The following is a 23,658-nucleotide window of genomic DNA, read 5'->3' on the forward strand; positions in this document are numbered from 1 at the left end:
TTATTATTAGGCAGAAAAGATTTTGACTTCCAGAAAATTAAAATATGTCCAATAATGAACTGAATGACAGTGTCATAGAAAAAATTAGTAGGAATAAATGTTTATTGATCCAAACTTGCATTTTTGGGAACATCACTCTAGTTGATCCTGTAATTCTGAAAACCACTTTATGCCCAGTTTTTGAAATTTCTTAAGAAGCCTCCTAGAAGTTTTACATTGACAGCTGACTGCTATTACTAAAAGATGTACCAATTCGTGTCTTCTCTGAGCCCACGTCAAATGCTGTAACCAGGTTTTCCAAGAAAAGCCGAACCAGTCTGAAGTTGAATCTTCCAATGCTCCATGAGCCATCGACCAGGATTACAATATCAGCAATAGCTGGAGTTTGACAGAAAAATTTCACTTCTGCAAAGTACAAACCAGAAAAGCATTTGTGTTACTGTTGGACCTCTAAGAGTGAGTCTACTATAATGTCTTTCAGATAACTTAGTGCTAAGAATATAATAAATTCCTATTTATTAAGGCCACCGTGTTTTTACAACTCTTCTCTTAAACGCATTTTTTTTACCAGGAAAAAAATGTGGTAACAGCTGGCAGCAGAGCCAGTGTTCTGGAAATAGTTAGCCAAACACTGGCAGGTTCACACCATCCTGGCAACTAAGTCTTCTGCATATTTTAGAAAGTAATGTCTGCGCAAAATCATCCAGCTTTCAGTTTTAGTCTCTAGATTCTTTCCAGGAAAGGTCTTAGCAACATCAGACTAAGCAGAGATGGGGAAGACAGGCAGGAAGCAGAGGTGGCTCTCCTGTTCTGATAAGTCTATTCTGGAGGAAGTGATAAGACAGGAGAAATATGGGCTTCCTGAATTCAATGAAAAGTCAGGGCTATGCATTTAGTCTAAGAAAGGTACACAGACCTTTGCTAAATTATAAAGGGTTTGTGGAAAAAGAAAATTGGAAAAGAGTCCAAGAGTTTCTCCCAATTTAAATTCTTTTGCCCACAGTAGTCACCCTTTATCTACACGAGATGCCTTCCAAGACCCCTAGTGGATGTCTGAAACCACAGAGAGTACCAAACTCTATATGTATACACTATGTTTTTTTTCCTATACTTACATATCTATGATAAAGTTTAAGGCTTCTTTTTGGCATTATCTGAATTGTCAGCATCACTACTCCTGTACTTTGGGGCCATTATTAAGTAGAATATGGGTTACCTAAACAAAGGCACTGTAATACCATCCGTGACAGCCTACCTGATAACTAAGTGACTAGCAGGAGGGGAACGACTAGTATGTGGGGCACAGGGATGCTTCATGTTGAGGGCAGGGTGGAAAGAGATGGCACAGGATGGAGATTTCATCATATGACTCAGCATGGCGTGCAATTTAAACTTATGAGTTGTTTATTTTGGAGTTTTCCATTTAATATTTTTGGAACTGAGTTGACTGCAGGTATCTGAAACCATGGAAAACAAAACCACCTATTAAGGGGACTGCTGTATTGCATCTATGTGACAATAAGATTTTGTCTCTTAAAGTCATTAAGTAATCAATTTTTTAAAAGGCTCAATTAAGGACTCAGAAGAAGGATCTAGAAAAGGATGCCCAGTGCCCTGAGTGGCACTACTCTAAGCTTTACCTTCAGAGAAAGTTCCAGCCTGCAGTGGTCGTGGGCCAGATGCCAAGGGCAAACAGCTGTCTTTGCAACAAAAGAGGAGGCTATCTGATTTGTATGGTGGGTCTGCACTTGACTAGGTGAAAACCACTGCTTATATTCACACAGAGCCAAGATACTAAAATATTCTCGTTGTTTATTTTTAGTACATATAATCTTTGTTTTGCTCTTGCTTTTGCTGCGTATATCTTATTTAAAGTATTCCTTATGTAAATGAAATTATTTAAAATAAAGTCTTAATAGCTGAGTGATAAAAATAAAAAAATTTTAAAAAATATTCTCACTGTGTTTAAGAACTCTTAAAAATTTCATGGTATTGTCAGTACCTTTAGCAGCATTGCTTCATATTGTAGTTTGTGCTTCAAAAAAAAACTGCTTAACTTTGTTGAATGTTCATATTAGGACTACAGATCACGAACAGTGTGTGTGTGTGTGTGTGTGTGTGTGTATGCGAGTTTCTTTGTGTCCATGTCAATTTCTTGAAATTGCCCAACGAATCCCTATTTAGTTTGTTTTCTAACATTAAAATGACAATAAAAAAAATTTGAAATATAATTTATGCAATGAACACCAAAATTCAGAACTGTTCAAAAGAAAAATTTTTTTTTCCTAGAGGAAAAAAATTAGTTGAACTACTACAGTTGAGCTAGGCAATTTAATATATGTCTCTGCATGTAGCATGCCACATTTTGCTGAAAGGATCTTGTTTTTTTCTCAGATGTGAATATGCTTGGAATACCTAGATCCTTTTAGCAGATGGGGGGAAAATGTATTTGCCAATGACATACTCAGATACTCACACGGAAGCTATACAGTACAGCTCAATCCAAAGTTGATATATTACATTGCGTGGCACCAAATTCCCCTTCCTTAAAAACCAAATACAAAGCCATGACCAACTCGGGAGTCGGTCCTACTGTACCACACAGAAATACTCTAAAACAGAATACTGTAAGAAGTCATGGGATAGAAATTAATTTGTTTTTGGAAATAATCAGAGAAAATTCAAGTCTTTTGAAGCTTTAATAATTGATTTATCTTGCTTTTTATGGGGAAACTTACTTCACATGGAGAGTAGTTCTTTCTCTTCTGACACTATTGGGAATATTATTTCACTTTTTAATTGGTTTGGGTACACTGCAGATAAGGTCTTAGAAAGAGAAGAATTTCCCTCTGCTTGTTTAGAAGTATGAAATTGTGTTCATAGTTCTGCTTATTGAGTTCATTCGAGTCATTTTGACTTGGAGGCATAAATTCTACAAAAATTAATTGACTATAAATTAGAAAACTTAAATTACGTTGATAAGTTTAATGATATTAAAATATTAAATGTTGTTTAGCAAAAAAAACCTTAAGACAAATAGAAAGATGAGTTATAAATGGGAGAAGACATGTACAGTATAAAAAACTGACAGTCAATGCAAAGAATATGTAAAAAAACATGAATAGACACTTCAGAGAACAGAAAATATAGATGGCCAATAACTAAAGAGAATTGAAACTATATTGGTGATCACAGTAATAAAAAAAAATCAAGATCACAATGAGATATAATTTGTGCTCATTCAACTGGAAGAAATGAACAAATTTAATATCATTTGTAACTCTTCCAAAGATAATGAAATATTTAGGTACATACTTAAAACATGTGCAGGACCTGTGTGTTGCAAATTACACTAGTGACAAAAGAAATTTAGTTTAATGCAATTCCTATCATAATCCCAAAAGCCTTTTTTTTAGACAAAGGCAAGTTTATTCTAAACTTGAAACTGGAATATCTAAAACAATTATGACAGAGAATATAGTGGAAGGAATCATTTTATCAGATATTTAGCCTACCAACTATACAGGTATAGGAGTCAGGATAGTGTGCTATTTCAGAGGGATAGACTCACTCATCAATGGAAAAGAACAGAAAAGCCAAAGTTAGACCCATACGAATATGTTCAACCATATGATTTCAAATTTAAATATGATTTTAGACTAATGGGCAAAGTACTTCAACAGATGGTGCTGGAGCAAGCGGACATCCATGCAAATAAGTAAATAGACAGATTTAAAAAAAAAACTTGACCTAAAACCCATACCTTATACCAAAATCAATTCAATGTGGATCAACTCAAATGTAAAAAGTAAACAATCAAAACTTTTAGAAAAAATAGAAGAAATGTGGAGCTAGACTGAGAGTTCTTAGAGTTGACATCAAAAATACAAACTCATAAAAAGAAAACTTGATAAACTGGACTTTAGTAAAATAAAATACTTTTGCTCTGTGAAAAAGGTTTGGGTGCAAACACCATTCAAAATAACTAATTGAGTAACGAATTTAAAATAGAGGAAAGTAATCCTATTCAGCATGCAGAAAATATTGACTAGAAAATAATTTTAGCGTTTCATCACACAATTTAAGTAACAATGTTTAAAAACAAGCTGAAATTCCACACACTTCAGTAGAGAAAATTACTCAAAAATTACTGTATTTTGGTTGTTGGCTTAACACAGACTTTGTCTAAAATGCAATTCTGAAAAAAAGAGATAATGTGGGGCGGGGGGGAAGCTAAGTAGCTGGCCACAATCAAAAGGAAGCACTCAAAATATGGACCAGATCACAAACATAACAATCCAATGTCACAGATAGAATTGGAAGGAACTATTCCCATTATGTTCTATGCCTTCTGGAGGTGCACAGTGAGGAAGCCCAAAAAACCAACAATTCACCAACATTCCATATCTGGGAGTTATGTCCATCATTATGTTAAACCTTAAGCTCTTTATACTGATCTACTGATTTAGTCTTCACAACAGCTCTATGAGTCAGGTGCCATTATTATCAGTTCCTTTTGCAGCCCAAAACTATCATACACGTGGGCTATGTGATTTGCCCACAGTGTCACATAGCAAAACTGAGATTTGAACCCAGGTAATTTGTCCCCATTATCCCCACTATTGACCACAGGGCTATCTAGACTTCAGTAAGGTCCTCTACGTTATATAAATTTAGAAAGCAAGAAACAAAGGTCTCTAACATGAACAGCATCCCCACAGGACTTGTCCCTGCTGTGTCCACGGCTAGTATGTGTCACTTGCAAGCATCTCCAATTATCCATCTAGAACTTTTCTCTCTCAAATGTAAGCACTGAGTGCTTAAATAGCCCATGTGCAAAGTGTTCTTTTAACAATAATTATATACCAATTTTACCATGTTACTGACTCATGAGAAAATTTTGGATTGAAAATAAGTTATTTCAAATAGCTTGGATTAGTAGAAATCAGTAAACTCTAACCTTCGTTTATTAATTTTACATTATACGTAACTAATTTTCTGGATACAATTTATTTATTAAAAATGTATTTATTTAATATCTACTATATATACCAAGCACTGTTCTGGGTAACGAAGAACATGACTAAGTTCTTACCTTTCAACAGCTTAAATTTTCAGTGAGAGTGAACAGACAGACTCTAATACAACAACATAAGTTCAGATATTTTCAAGAGCTTTATAAAAACAAATAAAGTGATATAAAGAGTAGGTTTTTCAGGGGGCGGGTAGGTGCAACTTTAGTTAGAATGATATGAAATTACCAAATTAAAAGTTTTTCTTTTATAACAGTATTTCTTTTGTTCTAATGGCATTCAAATTAAAGACATAATTATGATTCATTTAAAAATATTTACAATGTATTTATGAAGAAAGGTATTCATCAACATAGTTAATGAAAATAGGAAATGGAGAACTGACAGAAGCAGCCTTTTTCTGCCAGGTAGACTCCTATTCGTCTTTCAAAACCCAGGTTATATTTTGTCAACTCCTTGAAGCTTTTCCAACAGTCCTCAGATCAGACTTATTATCTGCCCCTCTTTACTGCCTCTGCATTTGTACTTGGTTTATTGTACTAACACTGGACTGTTACGATCTGATTCTATTTCTATCTCCTGAACTAGACTGAACTTGAGAGGTAAGAAATTTGTGTTTTATGTTTTTATCCCCTTTGTTTGGCTTAGCTCTTGGCACATAGCGCATCAATGAGTACGAACTACATTGAATTATGTTGTTAAAAAAGAATTCTTCCTTTCACATAATTCATATCTCCAGCAGAGCACTAGAAAATGAACCATGATGAATCAATTAAGTGTGGTCTCTCCTCCCGCCGTGCCCCACTAACATAACACACTGGGAAGGTGGATTACAGTTACTTAGGGATCAAGGAGGTTGCATCAAGGTTGCCTGTCTTCCTTAATTTTTTTTCCAATGCTGGAGGTAAAGCTAAATGAAAGGACAGCATATACTGTTTTTACTCACGTTATCTTAATACACATTCAGAAAAATCTCACAATGATTTTTACCAGAATTAGTCTGACTCATTTAGTGGCTTTGAATTATTTTTTTTCTATGCCACTAGTAAAATATCTAGGTAGACCATTCATTAACCAAGACATCTGAAGGAAAACTGTGGTCACAGAACAATTTTTCACTTAAGTCTCCCGGGAGGTTAAGTTCAAGCTTTCAAACTAAGACTTTGCTTCCGAGATTAGCTTCAGCTGTATCACTGAAGATTTTTTTTTTTTAAAGAATTAACATCATTTTACATTTGCCAAGAGTTCAATGGTTCTAAAAGAGCTTTTCAATACACTGGCACATTCAATTCTCACAACATTCTTGTGGAAAGCCATTAATTGTCCTCACTTTTCAGAAAATAAAATTGAGGTTCAGAGGGACAAGTGAATGGCTTAGTGGTTACTGGAAGAGTCAGAACTGGATGTCAGGTCTTCTAAACGTTTGTTCCAATATGTCTTTTTCATCATACTATGCTGCCGCTACCATAGGAGGTGTCCTCACATAACGCAATGTGGATGGATGCTAGTTATCTGTCACATTAATGTTACAATTTGTCCATCTAGCAGATGGGAAGCGGGGGGCTGATTTCAGTTGTATCTGGAGCTCACCTTAACCAGAGTGAACTTACTACTTGTTAAGTCTAGTCTTGGTGGAAACTTACCTTTCAAAGCATTCCTGACAGATGACTACACTACTGAAACCAGTACTCTCCATCACTCTCCTTCCTTATTCTGTTTTATTTTTCTTTGCAGAACTCTTTACTTCCTAGAAATACATTACATAGTGTGGTGGTTAATTTTATGTGTCAACTTGTGGTGCCCAACGTTTGGTCAAACATGATTCTGTGTCTGTAAGGGTGTTTCTGGATGAGATTAACATTTGAATCTACAGACTGGGTAAAGCCTTCCCTAATGTAGGTGGCCCTCATTCAACTGATTGAAGACCTGAATAAAGCAAAAAGCCTCAGTAAAAGGGAACTACTCCTGCCTGACTGCTTTAAGTTGGAACATTGGACTCAAACTGAAACACTGACTCTTCTTGGATCTTGAGCCTGCCAATTTTCAGACTGGAACGTACACCATAGGCTCTCCTGGGTCTCCAGCTTGCTGACTGCAACTCTTGGGACTTCTTAGCCTCCATAATCACATGAGACAACTCTTTATAATAAATCTCTTTCTATAGATATATATCCTATTTGTTTCTCTGTCCTTCTGGGGAACCCTGACTAATACATATAGTTAATTTATTGATGTGGCAGACATGTTTCATTGCTTCCTTTTTTTTACAATAATCGAAAGACTTAACCATTTAGTGACCGCTTTCAGTAGATGCTTTGCACATGTCTTTTCCATTTAAGCCTGATATTAAGTCTATAAGATAAGTATTCTTTTCGCTCCGTTGAAAAAGAAAGGCTAAGTAACTAAAAAGGTTAAATAATTTGCCCATCATCACACACTGAACAGGTGGGAAAGCTGGAATTCAAATCAAGGACCGAGTCCATAGCCTGAAACATTTAGCTATTGAGCTATTCAACTCCTATCACAGAAGAGAAGTATTTGAAAGGAAAGGAGGGAGAAAGGAAGGGAAGGAGAGATGAAAAAAGAGGGAAAGGGAGGGAGGAAAGAAGGAAGGGAGGGAGGGAAGGAGGGAAGGAAGAGGAAGAGAGGAAAGATTGCCAAGCCTTGCAATTACAGATAACATGAAATCAAAATCATACTCACTTGTGCTATATACAACCTGGGATAAATAAACACCATGAGAATTTGCAGGCATGTGACCCCCAACCCCTGAACCACAGTCAAAAGAGCAGTTCAGCTGTCTCTCAGAGCCCATCTCAAGAGTAACTGACAATCCTGTAAACATCACATTCATCACGTTTCTTCTTTGCTCATTAACCACAAGGGATTTGGAGAGGACATGACAGCTGTCTTCAGATATTAAAAGGGTTGTCATACAGAAGAGGGATTAGGAGTGTTCTGTATGCCCACATGGAGACAGATTTCAACTGAATCTAAAAAAGAATTTTCTAACAGTCAAGATTTCCATAGACCACGGCCTTGGAAAATACTGAGATTTCTGCCAACGAAAGCAGATGCTGGTCAACACTTCATGGCATGGCTGAAGAACTCCCATCATCCCCTCAACTGGTTTAACACCATAGCCCACGAAGTACCTCCCAACTCTAAAATTTAAGCTGTCTTCCTTTCCTCACCTACCAAATTAAGCCTAAGCTATTCAACATGCTCTTCAAAGCTCTTCATAATTCAGTTCCACTTGACTTATCCATATTTATTTCTCACTTCATCATAATGCAATTCCTCTTCTTTCCCCAAACAACATTCCCATCTCTGGGAGTTTTTGCTCAGTTTTTATCCCAAGCTCCATCCCTGTCTCTCCTCTCTAAACTCTACCTACTACAACGCAAGATACCTAAAGCGGTTTTATTTGCTTTGAAAATATATACTCTTTTTAAAATATTCTATATAAAGTTTGCTCTATGACTTTAGTTGTACAATTATCTGGTTATTTCCTGATTGTCATAAGTTAATACTAACCCAAGAGAGGCTACCTTGCCAGACCATCACTATTTTAACATGAAACTTCTTCAACTTCAGGAGCCAGTGTGTTATATTCATAGTTATTTTCAGCTCTGTATATAGCACTACATGATTGGGCCGTATGTTTACTTTGGTGGTTCAAGGTGATTTTCTAAAAAAATGCAACAAGTCAATCATCCCTGTTACTCCAGTTCATCAGTAACGAACAAATCCTGACATTTTGCAGTTTCTAAGCCTGAAACACCTGCTCGATTTGACACCAACAGTCAGCCCTGCAGGTATAGAAACAAGATGTTTAACAGAAAATTCTTAGATTAAGAAGGAAGGTATCAGTCAGACATGCCCAAGCATACCTATGAAGGACAGACTCTACCAAAATCTATAGCAGTGCTCATAGTTGTAAAGTATCTGATTAAAAAGAAAAAATATAGGTATTACAAGTTCTTTTTTTAAATGAGGACTTTTAAAAATTTATGCAAAACTATTTAAAAATTAAAGCAGAACTATGATTTCTTACCACTGGAGAATTCAAAGGTTAAGAATGATTAAATTTGCTGAAAGCCGAAAGAAAAGGTGTCAAATCTTTTAAAAATGTCTTATCGAGAGGGTTAGGAGGGGGAAACCAAGAGGAAACTAGAGGTCTGTTGCTAGAAGAATGTCATGCCATTGCCCTCAGGGAAATCTTATAATTTTATGCACAGATATAATGCTCTTTGCAGATGTTCGATGATTATTTTCTGAATGACTGACTGATTCTGTCTCATGTTTTTTTGAATTCATGTAAACATGAATTATAATCCTTCACATCACGGAAAAAAATGGAAACCTACTTTCTGCTTTTTTATGATAAAAACATTTTTTCTATTAAAAAAACAGTCTTTCTTAATCTTCTCCAAGGGACTCTAAACTCCTTGAGTCTAAAGCTAGCCAATCCAAATATTCAACAAATAGCTACTGATAATCTAAGACACTCTGCTGCATTCTGAATACTAATATTTCCTCTTTGAAAAGAAGACCTTTGAAAAAGGAAGCAGAAAAAGGGGTGGGAATTGATATTCCTTAAGTGATGGCTACGTCCCAGATGTGTCATATATGTGATACCATTTAATCCTCACAACCCTGCTGTTCATTTTGACTATTATGCTCATTTTGCCAATGAGAAAACCGGAACTTAGGAGGGTATTAATATGCCTAAGAGGTAGGTAGGAAGCAATAAGATTTCATTCCAAGAGATGTCTGATCATAAAACCTGGGTGCCGTACACTAAGCCACACTGGTTTCGAAAGTAACAAAAAAAAAAGAGAGAGAGAGAGAGAGAGAAAAAAAGGAAAGTCCAATATGGGAAGAAAAAAGAAATCCCGATGAAATGTTATTTTTTATTCTCTTAAAACCTTGGCCAGATAGCAATTCGTATCATTTTCTGATTTTCCCTCTGAGCATATTTACTGAGACTCAAGGGAGGAGAAACAGGACCAAAATTATATCACAGTTTTCCTGTTACTCACTTGTGTTAGATCAGGGCGTCTCAACCTTTTTTTTTTTTTAAATTAATAAATTAATTTTCTTCTTCCTCAAACACATCACCAGTTTATTGAGCCAGCTGAATTTGCTGGGTTTCTCAGCTTTTTTTCCACATTAAGAAATTAAATGAATTAACATGACTTTTGAAAAACAGCGGTTTTATTTAATAAATCAATGAACTGAAGAGGAGACAACAGCACACGGCTCGATCTCCGTCATGTAGAAATGACTTCAACAAGTCCTTTTATTCCTGCTTGTTTCCATTTTGTCTTTTAAAATCTTATCTTTGATTTCGATGTTCTACAGTTTCACCAACATGATTCTGGGTGTGTCTATCTTTTTATTTATGCCCCTCAGAACTCTGTATGTTCTGTTTGGTCCCTTTTCAAATCTACCTATTCTCTCGTTCATAGTCTCTCATTCTTTTATTCTCTTGTTTTGAATATTTCTACGACTTTAACAAATTTTTGTTTATTTATATAGTCTTTATGCATAATTGGAATTCATGGGACTCTGAGACTTCCATTTTCATATTACTTCCGTTTTTCAAAAGTCTGGATCACAAACTGCTCCTTGGCATTGTTCTATCTGTGGCAATCGAGAATTTGAGCTGAGCATATGTTCCTCATATGTGATTTCATGTTTGCTTTGGCCAGGCACCCTACTTTTACCGGCTCTCAGCAACTTTTATATTAATTTCTTGAACGAAGGGACCCCAGAGTATCTGAAGAGTGCACATTTGAATACCTAATCTGAATGTGGTGCAGGCCCATGGTTATGAATTCTTGAAGAGACTTTTTTCCCCTGCTCAGGGCGCAGGCATGGACTAAGGGGCTGCCTTGAATTCTCCCTGTGCTGATGAAACAAGAAACTTTAATCCAGCCGAGTGTCGCTGCTGGCACACCACATCAACTGTGTAGGTAATAGTAATTATAACAATAAAGGAGGAGGAGGAGGAGAAATCCTTACAGAGCATACTCTATGGGCGAGGCATCTATCTAAACCCTTTAATGCACAAATTCCAGTCCACAACCTAACCCCAATGTCCAGTTTATGACTGGACCCAATCCCTTCCCTCTCAGGATGTAGCCCACCCACTCCCCTGTGCTTCAGCTGATCTTTTGACTCCCGCCTTCCCAAAATTAAAATCCCCTTCTCCAAGAGAAGGCGCAGGGAACAAGTATTAAGTCCATGCTAGACTATGTAAGTTTCATGAGGGTAGAATCCTGCCCAGGATGATCACTGGGAACTGTACACAGAGAAAGAATCACCAAACCTCCTCTATGAATTTATTGTTAAATCAATAACATATAAAAATTGTTCTGTGATTAACTCATACAAACTATACATTGTAATTTTAATAGCAAATACTTGTGTAGCACTTACGATGTTCCATGCACTCCATAGATATTCACTTATTTAACCTTCATAACTAGCTTTTGGGAGTTCTCATGTTTCAGGTAAAAAAAAAAAATCAGAATTGGGAGTGTCAAAAGTAGAATCTTTTGAAGGCTTGTATATGAGAGTACATCCTATTTTCTTATTGGAAATACTAAAATAGACCAGCTGTCCTCAGAAAAACAATGAATTACTCAGTCCATCAAGTGATTCTGTTCCAACATATTCAAAAGCAAAGATCAGAAAACGTTTTCTGAAAAGGGCAAGACAGAAAATATACGGTATCTGTTGCATCTGCTCAACTCTGCTATTGTGAAAAGTAGCTCTAAACAAAACGAAAAGGAATGAGTGTAGCAGCTGTATTTCAAGAAAACATTATTTAAGAAAACGAACAGAGGACTGGACTTGGCCTGTGGACCACAGTTGGCCAATTCCTTGAAAGAAGAACATAAGCTCGTCTCATTTTTTTCCCCTGGAAAATCAGAACATTGAGACCCTCTCCTTATCGTCTCATTGTAGAAAATTTAAATAAGTAAATAAATATTCCATTTTAAAAAAAAAGAGGGCCAGAGATCTTAATTGAAAAACCACCAAGAGGGGGATAAAAAAGAATCCTATGCTACTTTTCTTATCTGTCTCAATCTTTTTCTATCAGATTCTGCATTCTTGTGCAAAACACCAAAAATAAATGGAGAAAGCTGTTTGGACAACAAGAGAGAATATCCATTGATGCAAATAAGCCACTATTATGCTCAAAGGCAAATACCATTTTTGTTTGGGAGTTTGTTTTAGATTATTGAAGAAACATGTACAGTAGATTGAAAACAAGTAACTATTTAACTGCACAGCAACTTCTATTAAGGATCTTAGCCCTTTGCCTTTAAACTAACATTCTAAAATATGTGAAATATGCCTGATTGTAAGCTACCATTAATATAGACTCTTGTGCCAAACATTGCAGACTGCAGGAAAAACAAAGAGCAGCATAGTGGAGTGTGAATTATGGGACTACCACATCTTGGAAGAGGTGCTGTAAGGCTGGGGTAGGGAAGGCCTTTTTGTCTCCACCTCAACCGCCTGGGAACCCTAACTCTGGCCTGGAGCGTCGCCATTGCTCATAACTTACTTTCTTAAGACAATCTACCACAATGCCAGTGCTCTTGTCTTCACTGCCCCTGCACACATCTCATGGGAGCCCTCACCTAAAAGAAAAAGCCACCTTTTTGCCAAAAACCTCTTGAAAGTTTTTGCCTTAGCTGAGGTCCTGGTCACTGCAATAAACACCTTGAAACAGCCCCCACCTAACAGTGGGCTCAGGGGAGTCCCGCTCCATAAACAAGTGTTCAATGAATAAAGCAAATGAATTGCTGAATGGATGGTCCTCCTCCAGGTGTTCGTTAGTACTTATCAGAACATATGTCAACATTATTCTCACCTATTCATTACAAAAGAAAAAGAAAAATTCACCGGGAAACTATAACTTATTTTACACATACTTAGCCTCTAATTTAAAGCAAAATTGCCAAGGCTAAAAAGAGAAGTGGTGAAATCATACGTCAGAGAGAAAGATTAAAATTTTTCTCAACTCCACGTAAAATGATAAAAAAAAATTGAACACATTTAAATAATATCTTAACAAATATTGTAACAATATTCCTACAATAGTAAAATATTTGGACACCAATAATGAATATCTTGTTTAAAATATCCATATGTTTAGAAATTAAAGACTCTATTTCTAAGTAACTTGTGAATCAAAATAAAAAGCCTAGTGGAAATTAGAAACTAGTATAAGCTACATAATAAAAATACTACATATCAAAATCCATGTGATACAATTAAAGTAGTGGTTGGATATTTATAGCCTTAAAATGCATAATAGAGAAATATTAAAAATTGATGAGATAAGCATCCAATTCCAGAAGTTAGAGAAAAAAAAAATGTAAGAAAAAAAGTAAATATTAGATATAAAAACATAAAATAGACAACAGATAGGATCAACAAGGTTGAAGATATGCACACACTACAACTGAATAAGTCAATATCTAGTTATATGATCCAAAGAAATTCTGCCGCATATGCAGAAGACATAAACAAGAAAGTTTATAATAGCAAAATATTAAGAACAACAAGAGTAGAAAAGTTAAATATATTGAGGTATACTCATCCAATGGAATTCTAGTTTACACAACGAAGATGAATAAATTTCCTCTATATAAGTCAACATGAATAATTCAAAAAAAATCTAATAACATGTGGGGGAAGAAAAGTAAGTTGCAAAAGTGTGTGTGGGGGGTGTGTGTGTGTATGTATATATATAAAGAGAGAGATAAAATGACTATAAAATTTAAGGCATGAATGAATAATTAAAATATGGTTTCATGCATATATGTAGTAGAATGATAAAGACATTTTAGAATGTCTTTAGACATTTAGAATGATAAACACTGAATTTAGAATAATGGTAGCCCCTTAGAAGGAAAAAAAGGGAATACATAGAAATCTCCAACTGTGTTGTAATATGCTTATTTTCTTAACTGCACGAAGTTATTTATTATATTTTTATACTTTTTATATATGTGATATGTTTAATGGTAAATCATAATAATACACTTAAATATAAATATAAAATTATAAACAGGAAAATATTTCATCGTTTAAGAAAGTCACAAAACCAAGAAATCCATAAAAGTAGAGTATATTTGCCATGAATTTTTAAATATTGTATTAAAAGTCTTCATAAAGTATGAATAAACTTGCAAGGCGAATAACACATCAAGAGAGGATATTTGCAACATTATAACAATGTAATAGAAATAATTTTACTATCCAAAATGTACAGAAAATTTCTATATTCATAGAAAAGACAAAAATCACAATACGAAAATGGACCAAAGATGGAAAAAAATACAAATGACCACCAAAGATGTAAAAAAAATGCTCAACCTCACTAGTAATCAAAGAAGTATAAATTAATGAGATATTACTGAAAAATATTTTTAAGTATTGAGAATTTCAATGGTTGAAAAGAATGTATGTTTTAAGGATAAATTATTGAAAACATTTGTCGATATGGTAGACTATCAAAACTGTAAAATTTGCATATCCTTTAATCTTCAATTTCACTTTTAGAAGTATGTTTTTGTAGCATGTTTATAATAGTGAAAGTTAGAAAGTATCAAAATGCTCATTGGTATAAGAAATAGTTAATAAATTATGATAATCTGTTCCTTACGATACTATCTGGCCATTAAAAGGAATGAGGTAGACTAACAATAATAGCTAACATTATTCAATGGTAGACAGTATTCTAAGTATTTTACATGTATCAACACATTTAATTCCAAAGAACTTTATTAAATAAATCTTATTATCCAACTTTTACAGATGAAGAAACAGAAACTTAGAGATTAGGATAACCAGTATAAATCACCCAAACTTAAAAGTGGCAAAGGCGGGCTTTGAATTCAAGAAGGCAAATGCGATGCTTATGCAGTTTACCACTACACTATCGTGCCTTCTGTATGCATTAACATGAAAATTTCTCAAAGTGAAAAAGCAATGCACAGAACAAAAAATACAACGGGGTGGGCTGTACATATATGTTTGCATAGTCACAGAAAAGTGACTGAAAAGGTCACATGCATAGTGTGAAAAGAAGCACTGGGATAAGCTGACAGGCGACTATATTTTAGCTAGTTAACAATTTTTAGTTGTTAGTTTGAGATGAGGAAGGAGGGGTAGGTGGGTAGGTTACGAGACAATGCGGGACCTTAGAGGTCTTGCTAAGGATCCTGGTCTTTATCCTAAGAGCAGCAGGCAGCTATTGAAGGGGTTTTAAGGTGTGTATGGGGAGAGCATAGTGTCGCATTTATTTTGAAAAGATTGCTCTAATTTCTGGGTAGAGAACCAATCGTGATTTTACTAAAGAATACTGTATGCCAAGAAAGAAATGGGAGCTTCGCTGAGTATTGACAATAGACATGGAAAGAAATTAACAGATTTTGTCAGTATTTCAATCGAAAATAAATTCACTGGAACTCAGCGATGTATTGAATACGGGACAGTAAGGGAGAAGGACGTGTTGACAGTTACTACGTGTGTGGATGGAAAGAGGAGGGAAATGGAGCTGAAGGAAGTTTGCACATTCGATCTATACTCTCCTAATGGGGCCAATGGCCATGTGTGTGTATATTGCCCGTGTTAGCAAAACAACTCAACACCCAAAATAAGCAAGTCAAAAAAAAAAAAAAAGACCTGACCTTCTGGTACAGACGGCTTATTCCCATCTCCTTTGTCCACCACCTTGACTCTGGGTTTTGGATCCTTTCTTTTTTCCAAATCTTTAACTGGAAGGAAAGAAGAAATACAGCAACATGTTATGTTAAAAGCTAGAAGAAAATATTCAGTGAGTTTTACTAAAACTCTTGCAAATATTGAGAGTATCAAGCAGAAATTAGCTCCGTGATAGAATCTCATTCCCCCAAAATTTGCAACTGCTATTTTTTTTTTCACCCTGACATGAGAAGGTGTGGAAGACACTTAAGGAATGACTTTAATTGAGAACTCTCTATGGGCAAATGTGTCAAATAAATTTAATACTTAGAAACAGCCAGAAAACATGCATAATTGTCACACATGACAGAGAGAAGGACCAGGAGGCAAAGTAACTAAAAAATATAAAACCAGGAAGTGTTGGCATAGGATTCAAGCCATATCTTCAGGTCTCTGGACAAGGCCTATGAGTTGGCCTCTGCTCTAGAAACATCTTAGCCACGAACACCCTCATTTGAAGTTGGTCTATATGCAAAAGTGGAGAACCCCATTATATTTTCCTTTTGAGCTTAAAAAAAAAGTTTCACTACTGATAAATAGTAGTATGTCTTTGTCACTTTCATTATGAAATATTCAGAAACCTGGAATGCCACCGACCCTTTAATTCACTCATACCAATATACTCCATTTTACTTTCCACTGCTTAAAATGCCACAGCAGCGTTCTTCCTACTGCTCAGTACTTTAGGTTGTTTGAGTCAGTTGAGACCACCGCCAACTGGCAATGGTTTCTGCACAAATAAAATGCCCTGTGAAAAGGCGGAAGTGATCCTGTGGTAAGACATTTTATTTAATTGTTGCATTCACTTCATAGAAATAAGCAAATTTCTTGGAAGGTGGGCTATGCAGGGGAAGCAATGATTTCCTCTGAAGCATCCTGCCTTCTCTAAGATATTGTTTCATTAATTTTGTCTTTATTTTTTTCCTCCTGTTCATCTTCTTTCTATTGCCTTCTATTCCTTTGCTAAAAGTGTTTGAGATTTGCCATCTGCCCGGGTCATGTTGCTCTAGTTCTGTATTCTTTTTTCTTAGAAACTTTCCTTGGCTTTCTGGTGCCTAGAAATTAAATTCCAAGAGTAAAAATAAAAATAATAAGATGTGTTGATCCTGCTATTCCCACCAAACTAATTTTCTAAATCCATTGTTGTAGGCCTCATTCTCTGACTTCTTTATAAGACTTGGCCACTTTAGAACACCCCTTTCTTTATTTTTTTTCAGTTAATTTATTTTTTATTAAAATATAGCTGACATACAATATTATATTAGTTTCAGGAATATGACATAGTGATTCAACACTTATACACCTTACACTGTGATCACCGCAATAAGCTTAGTAACCATCTGTCACCATACAAAGTTATTATAATATTATTGACGATATTCTCTATGTTGCACTTTACATCCCTGTGACTTATTAATTTTATAACTTGAAGTTTGTACCTCTTATTCCCCTTCAAAGACAGTTTTTACCCTCCCTCTACTCCCCTTCCTTCTAGAAACCACCAGTTTGTTCTCTGTATCTATGAGTCTGCTTCTGTTTTACTTTGTTCATTTATTTTGTTTTTTTTAAGAGTCTACACATAAATGAAATTATACGCTATTTGTTCTACTCTCTCCGACTTATTTCAGCAAGCGTTATATACTCTAGATCCACTCATGTTGTTGCGAATGGCAAGATTTCACTCTTTTATGGCTGAGTAATATTCCATTGTGTGTACGTGTGTGTATCACATCTTCCTTATCCATTCATCTATCAGTGGACACTTAGGTTGCTTCCGTATCCTGGCTATTATAAATAATGCTGCGATGAACACAGGGGCGCACATATCTTTTCAAATTAGTATTTTCGTTTTCTTCACTTAAGTACCCGGATGCATAACTGCTGGGTCATACGGAACACCCCCTTCTTTAACTTCTTTTATTTCTCAGGTTTTATAAAGGCATTATCCTGGGTTTTCTTGTATTCCTCTGACCCCTCCTTTACAGTATCATTGCTTGGGTTCTATTTCTGCTTCCATTCCTGAAATATGATCATATATTAAAGATGCCTTGCATCTCTGTATGTCCCACCTATAATTTTATCATACCACAATTTTAATTCTCACCCTTCCATGAATAGTTTTCAAATTTACATCTTTAGTTCCACCCACATATAAGCTATGGCCTCAAATGCTTACATTCTGTAAAAAAAAAAAAAAGTCTGCAACTTTAATATGAGGAAAATTGTGCTGAGTCATGCTAAAAGCAGAACTAGAACTGAGAAAGAACAATTACAGAGACTCAAGGAAATTTTACTGGACATTTGAGCAAGATTTTGCAGACAGAAATTCACAAAATGTTATTCCAAAGAGGAAAATCGTGGCTGAAGAGAAAGTTTGCCAAAATACCACCATAGATCAGTCTACAAATGAACAAGAAAAAAATAACAGTCACCTTAAACTGGGCCACTAGGTCGCATATATGATATAATATGTATGTCACCTCCAGCTGCTCCAGGGGGCAAAATCAGTTAGAAAACAGACTATCACAAGCAAAATGGCATTCATTATAACCACAATAGCTATCACGTCGCTACTATGTGCTGAAGTGAGCTAATCCATGCAATAATAGGCACATATCATCAACCCCATTTGCAGATGAGTAACCTAAGACTGGATGTAGTTGAGTTACTTGGCCAAATACACACACCAGACTCGGAATCATAATATCTAGCAGATCGTACAAACCCTTTCTGTCTTCAAAATCCAAAGACTGTTTCTTATGCTTCCCTGTGTATCAGAAAATGGCCTTATGAAGAATTCGAATCCCTACACAATTAGAAACTTATATCCAGTTTTGTGTGGATCATTTTTCTGGAATCAACCATGAAAGTTTTCCAGGGAAGGGAGAGCAGGCTTTAGCTCCATCTCACATGGAGCAAAAATATAACTGAAATGCGAAATGGTAAAGGAAGCCACCCAAACAAAGTTACTTTCATTTCATTCTTACAAACTGTTTTTAGGAAGAACTAATCGCTCTATCCTGCCAATAAAAATAACGTAGCTTAAAAAAAAAAATAGATGTTTATATACAATTTATCCAACCAACCAGTTAGACTGTTGCACTAAGACTGTTTCAGCAGAGCTAAGGAATCTGAAAACAATGGAATGTCCTAAGTGTTTCGAGTCAAGAGCTGTAGGCAAAGCTTTTAAAAGCCACCTGTGTTCCTAAGCTGCTCAGTCCGGTGGAGTATGTGAAATCATCAATCGCAATACCTTTAGACTATTGTAAAATGAATCGTTTCTCCTTGCCCCTTTTACTTCTCACAAACTTTAAAAAAAGTTATTTTGCTTATTCATGTAGGAATGTTAGCAGAGGCCAGAAACTGAAGCACAGTGCCAATAAAATGAGACAGAAGGCTGATTTATATTGAAAATAACATTAAAAACCTTTTCCTGAGCTTCCAGACAATGCAGATCTCAAAAGAATGTAACATTTAAAACATCTGTATGTCCTGCTGACAGGTAAATTTACCAAATGTCTTTGTTGGGAAGTTTCAAGAGGTAGCAGGTTAACAAAGTTTGTTTTTTTTTTTTCAAATCACAAGATAATGTCTCATAAAACATTACTTTGAAGAGGAAGAAAAAAAAGGGGAAAGGAAAGATAGAAAATCTAGATAGGACAGTGCTGCATACACAGTTCTAGAACCCACAGCCTCCCAGATTTGTGGATTAATCCTAGTGGCAGGATTTAGAAAGCTATTGCTACTTGAAATGATGCATAGGTTTTGCTTTGAAATAATATGGGGTGGGGGGCGGGATAATAGATGAAAGAAGACTGGCCATGAATGGCTAATTATTGAGTTGAGTGACAGATAAACTTTGGGGTTCATTGTACTATTGTGCTGATTTTTTAATTATGTTCAAAATTGTCAAGTTGAGTGGTTTTTTTTTTAAGAGTTTATCTTCACAGTGAGGTAACACAGAAAGGTAAGCAGGACAGGCTTCTTTTGTTTGCATTCATGATACACAAAACTCCATCACCCTCCACATTTGAAAAGCCACTTCCAGGAAGAAGGAGTTGCTATATAATCTCTGGTCACTAGAATACAAATTCAATAGGTGCCTAGAATAGGACCTGAAATTTAGTAGTCATGCAATATATATTTTTAAAATTTTTTTTTAAATGAATGAATGAAGAAATGAATGAATATCTCTTGAGAGGCAGAAGGATGAGGGCCTGTGTAAACAACTTTTAAACTCAATAGAAATAAATGCTGTCTAAAGAAACCATGCACACAGGAACTGGTCTGCCTCGGAGCTTTCTCTCCGGTTTAGAATGTCTCTGCATGCCCCAACCTTTCTCTGTCTTCCCAACTTACTGTTTGAAAACTGGCTCAAATATGAAGCCATCCTCCATCCATTACAGGGCGGAGACAGCACCTACCTTGCCAGAGTCCTGAACGTATCTCGCTCGCTAATACTCGCCATGCTGAATACGTTCACAAATCTGTTTGCCATGGGACCTGGCACGTAATAAATAAGCTGATAATAAATGTCAACAATGAATTACTGAAAAGAGTTAAATTCCATGTTGTATAGGTTGGTCTTGTGGAGGCTAGACTGACAGGAATACTGGAGAGGAGGTGCATTCAGTTATTCGTTAAGTATTTACTGAGCACCTACTATGTGCTAGGTAGATGAGATGTCTGGGTAAGGTTCAAGGCACCGTATCAGGAGGAGTATTTGAAAACTAAAACTTAAAGGCTAAAAGGAGTGCAGTGAAATGAGTTAAGGGAGGGGCAGATGAGGATTAGTGATAAACAAGAACTCATGGGAGATTGTAGTAGATTTCATTTAAGACCTTTTCCAATTTAAACAATTTGGAACTTTAATCTATTATAATATTGACCACAGACTCAAACCCGGAGCTGGGACAGGGTCCCAGGATGGCACTTTAAGACCTGTAGATACGTACTTCTGAATTGACCTTGGGCTGGCTTGCTTTCTTTGTCTTTATGGTATGCAATAATTTGAACCGTGTAGTTTTGCTCTGGCATCAGACCTTGAATAATTGCTTTAGTTGCTGTGTTCTGGAGATTCAATTGATTGGTTTTTCCACCTACAATGAAATAGAAAGATAAATCAGTTATAAGAACTAGGTTAACTGTGTACATTAAGAAATTGTATTAACCAGAAATCACTTTTAAGGGGTGAAGACATTTAAAAATACATATTATGGTATGCATGTACATAGTACTTAATTTTAATATACTTTTTGTTCTCATTCTTCAGTTGTACTCTTTGCATTAGACAATCTAAACAGCTGTCTAGATTAGATAAAAAACATTTACAAACATATTTCATCATAACACACCATCGCTTTTATGCACTAGAGAAAACCATTGTACCAGAATAGAAGACAGTAAACCCTCAACATCAGATATAATCTTCAAGGGAAGAATTCCACTTAAAAGTCAAGGGAAAGATATGGGCAGACCGAATGTACTTATCTATGCCAGAATTTTTTTCTATGGCCTTTCCAAAGTGAATCAAAGCATCCTTGAAGCATTAGCAATTTAATTATCTTAAATTGGAGCATCGCTGGCTCAGGATGTTGAAGGAACCACTCACTCATTACCTGGCTACTTGAAAGTTAGTTTGGTTCATGAAAAGATTTCAAATCCCCATTATCTCACCATCAAATTAGACTGACATCTAAGGCTTTCTTGAAAATGCTATTGATTAAATATTCAATCTTTTTTACAAAATTCCAAGTATACCTTTCTTCTCCAATTTCTGGTGGTGATTACTATGTCCGAGAAAAGGGAAATTAATTTAAAACTTCTGCCCCTAAAGCAGTAACTGCGGAAAGGATCTGAAATTTGCTGAATTAATAAAAAATTACACAGATTACAATATATTTTAGTCATATTCTAATAATATTAATCACGCTATGTCTAAAATATGATTCTACCATCATCCATGCCGCCTGCTACTAGAAGCCAGAACTGAGCCTTTCTCTTGCCAAAACCCATTTCTTTAAATGCATTTGTGTCCAAGATGTTAAATCTGGTTTCACAAACTTCCATCATTTAAAACTCATCTATAACAAAGAGCACCAACTGAATCTTTCATGTGTGTTTTGCAAAAAAAAAAATTTTCTTTTCTTTATAAACTTTGCATTGGAACCCCTCTCTAAGAGGCATAGGGTGTATAATTTTAAAGGCTTTGAGAATCCTGCAATTGAAAAGCTTTAAACTCTCTTTATAACAACACTTCTCAAATTTATTTGACCATTAAATCATTTGGCTGTATAATATCTTTTAGCATCCTGCAGAATACCATGAAATATACTTTGGAAGAGATTGGTATAAATAATACTTGGAACATACCTCATAATGCTAACATGTCTACAAATATTTTGTGTCTAGATGTACTTATCACTCTTTCTATTTACTCCATTTATTTTATGTTCGATCAAGTACATACCAGTGTCAAGACTGTCTTACTGGCTTGGGCCACTGCAGGAAGGACCTAGGGTCACTGGGGAAAATAAACCCAGTATTCATGAAGAAATAAACTGCGCTCATCCTCAATTTTTATTTTGTCACTGGAGGTATGTAAGCAAGAGTTGGAGATCTTCTTTTTGGGTGTGCTATGGCAGAGGGGATTGAAGGGTCAGGCTGAGGTTTGGTTCCAAGGCCACTCAAGTCATTTTTAGGATTCCATGATTTCTCAATGACACCTGCTAGGGGTACTTAAGAGTTTGGTATTATTAGCGATTAATAAGGAAAAGTTAAAAAACACCGATGACCTGAAGAGAACCAAACTACCTTTGAAGATCAAACATGGGGAATTCTCAGAGGTACCACATATTAGAAATTTATATTTTGACCTTTAGAGTCATAATAATGTTCAACTCTTAAATTTCCCAGGATGGCTTATTTCAGAAAACAAACTATTTTTAAAAGTCAAAGTTATTTCAAAATTGGGCCATGTTCCAAAATGAAAACTCTGAACTAAAACAGAGTTTGAAAATAAAATATTGCTTTCCACAAGTGAGTCACTTCTGCAGGCCAACATGGGAAAAGTCGGCATCTGGTAGCATTAAACCAGAAGTCCTTCTAAAGAGCCTATGCACAATACTTGTTAATAAAATAAGGTTCCTTCCTAATAACCAAGCGAGAAGCAAGGTGTTTCATCTACTTATTTTGAGATTTTAAGTCTGCTATTAGGTAAGAGGCCCACACCTAGAGCATCTGTCTGCCTCATTATATGAGTTGGGGAAAGGTCTCCAATAGAAAGGAGAACCATTTATCCCCAATAATGAGGAAAAAAATATTATGTTTATATAGATATACATATATTATACAAATATATTATTATTATTTATTACATACAATGTGAAAATGAACCTAGATGAAATGAGACCTGAGACATACACTGAAGAGCATTTTTTTTTTACACAACTATTTTCTCTTCATGATCAATAAATTTGTTTAACTTTTGCTTTTCCTGCTCGTCACTTATTTTCACAATGTCTATTTAGCTTTCCCAATCGTAACGTATTGTTGCTGAATGATAGTCTTAATCGATCATAATTTACTCAGCCAATCACAGCTGTTGGCCATCCAGATGTGCTGTATTTTTTTAAAGTATGACTAGACCAAAAGTATTCACCCTATGCTGAAACAGAGGTAGTAAGAATTTTTGGTAGTCTGAAAATTTTGCCTGAGAATTATAGTGAGCTCAATCTTCAGTCTTTAAACTTTGGGACCATTATTTCCTGGAGTAGAAGATAAGATTTCAAGCTCAAGTATTAAATAAAAAAAATTTCAAATGATTTTAAAG

The 23,658-nt window shown here is 35.5% G+C and overlaps 1 protein-coding gene across 5 annotated transcripts in view; it reads right to left on the minus strand.

Annotated features, from left to right (window-relative positions):
* Window positions 1–23,658, minus strand: part of COL14A1 (collagen type XIV alpha 1 chain) — a 188,165-nt gene that overhangs the window by 136,698 nt on the left and 27,809 nt on the right. For all 5 annotated transcript variants that reach the window (XM_039854043.1, XM_039854044.1, XM_039854041.1 and 2 more), the window contains 3 exons: window positions 20,783–20,926; window positions 15,755–15,841; window positions 250–405 (listed from right to left, as the gene is read on the minus strand). In XM_039854043.1, coding sequence (XP_039709977.1) covers window positions 250–405; window positions 15,755–15,841; window positions 20,783–20,926 — 387 coding nt within the window. The remainder of the gene's footprint in view (window positions 1–249; window positions 406–15,754; window positions 15,842–20,782; window positions 20,927–23,658) is intronic.

This window comes from Pteropus medius, unplaced genomic scaffold (assembly GCF_902729225.1).
Source record: "Pteropus medius unplaced genomic scaffold, Ma_sr-lr_union100, whole genome shotgun sequence".
NCBI classification, from domain to species: domain Eukaryota; kingdom Metazoa; phylum Chordata; class Mammalia; order Chiroptera; family Pteropodidae; genus Pteropus; species Pteropus medius.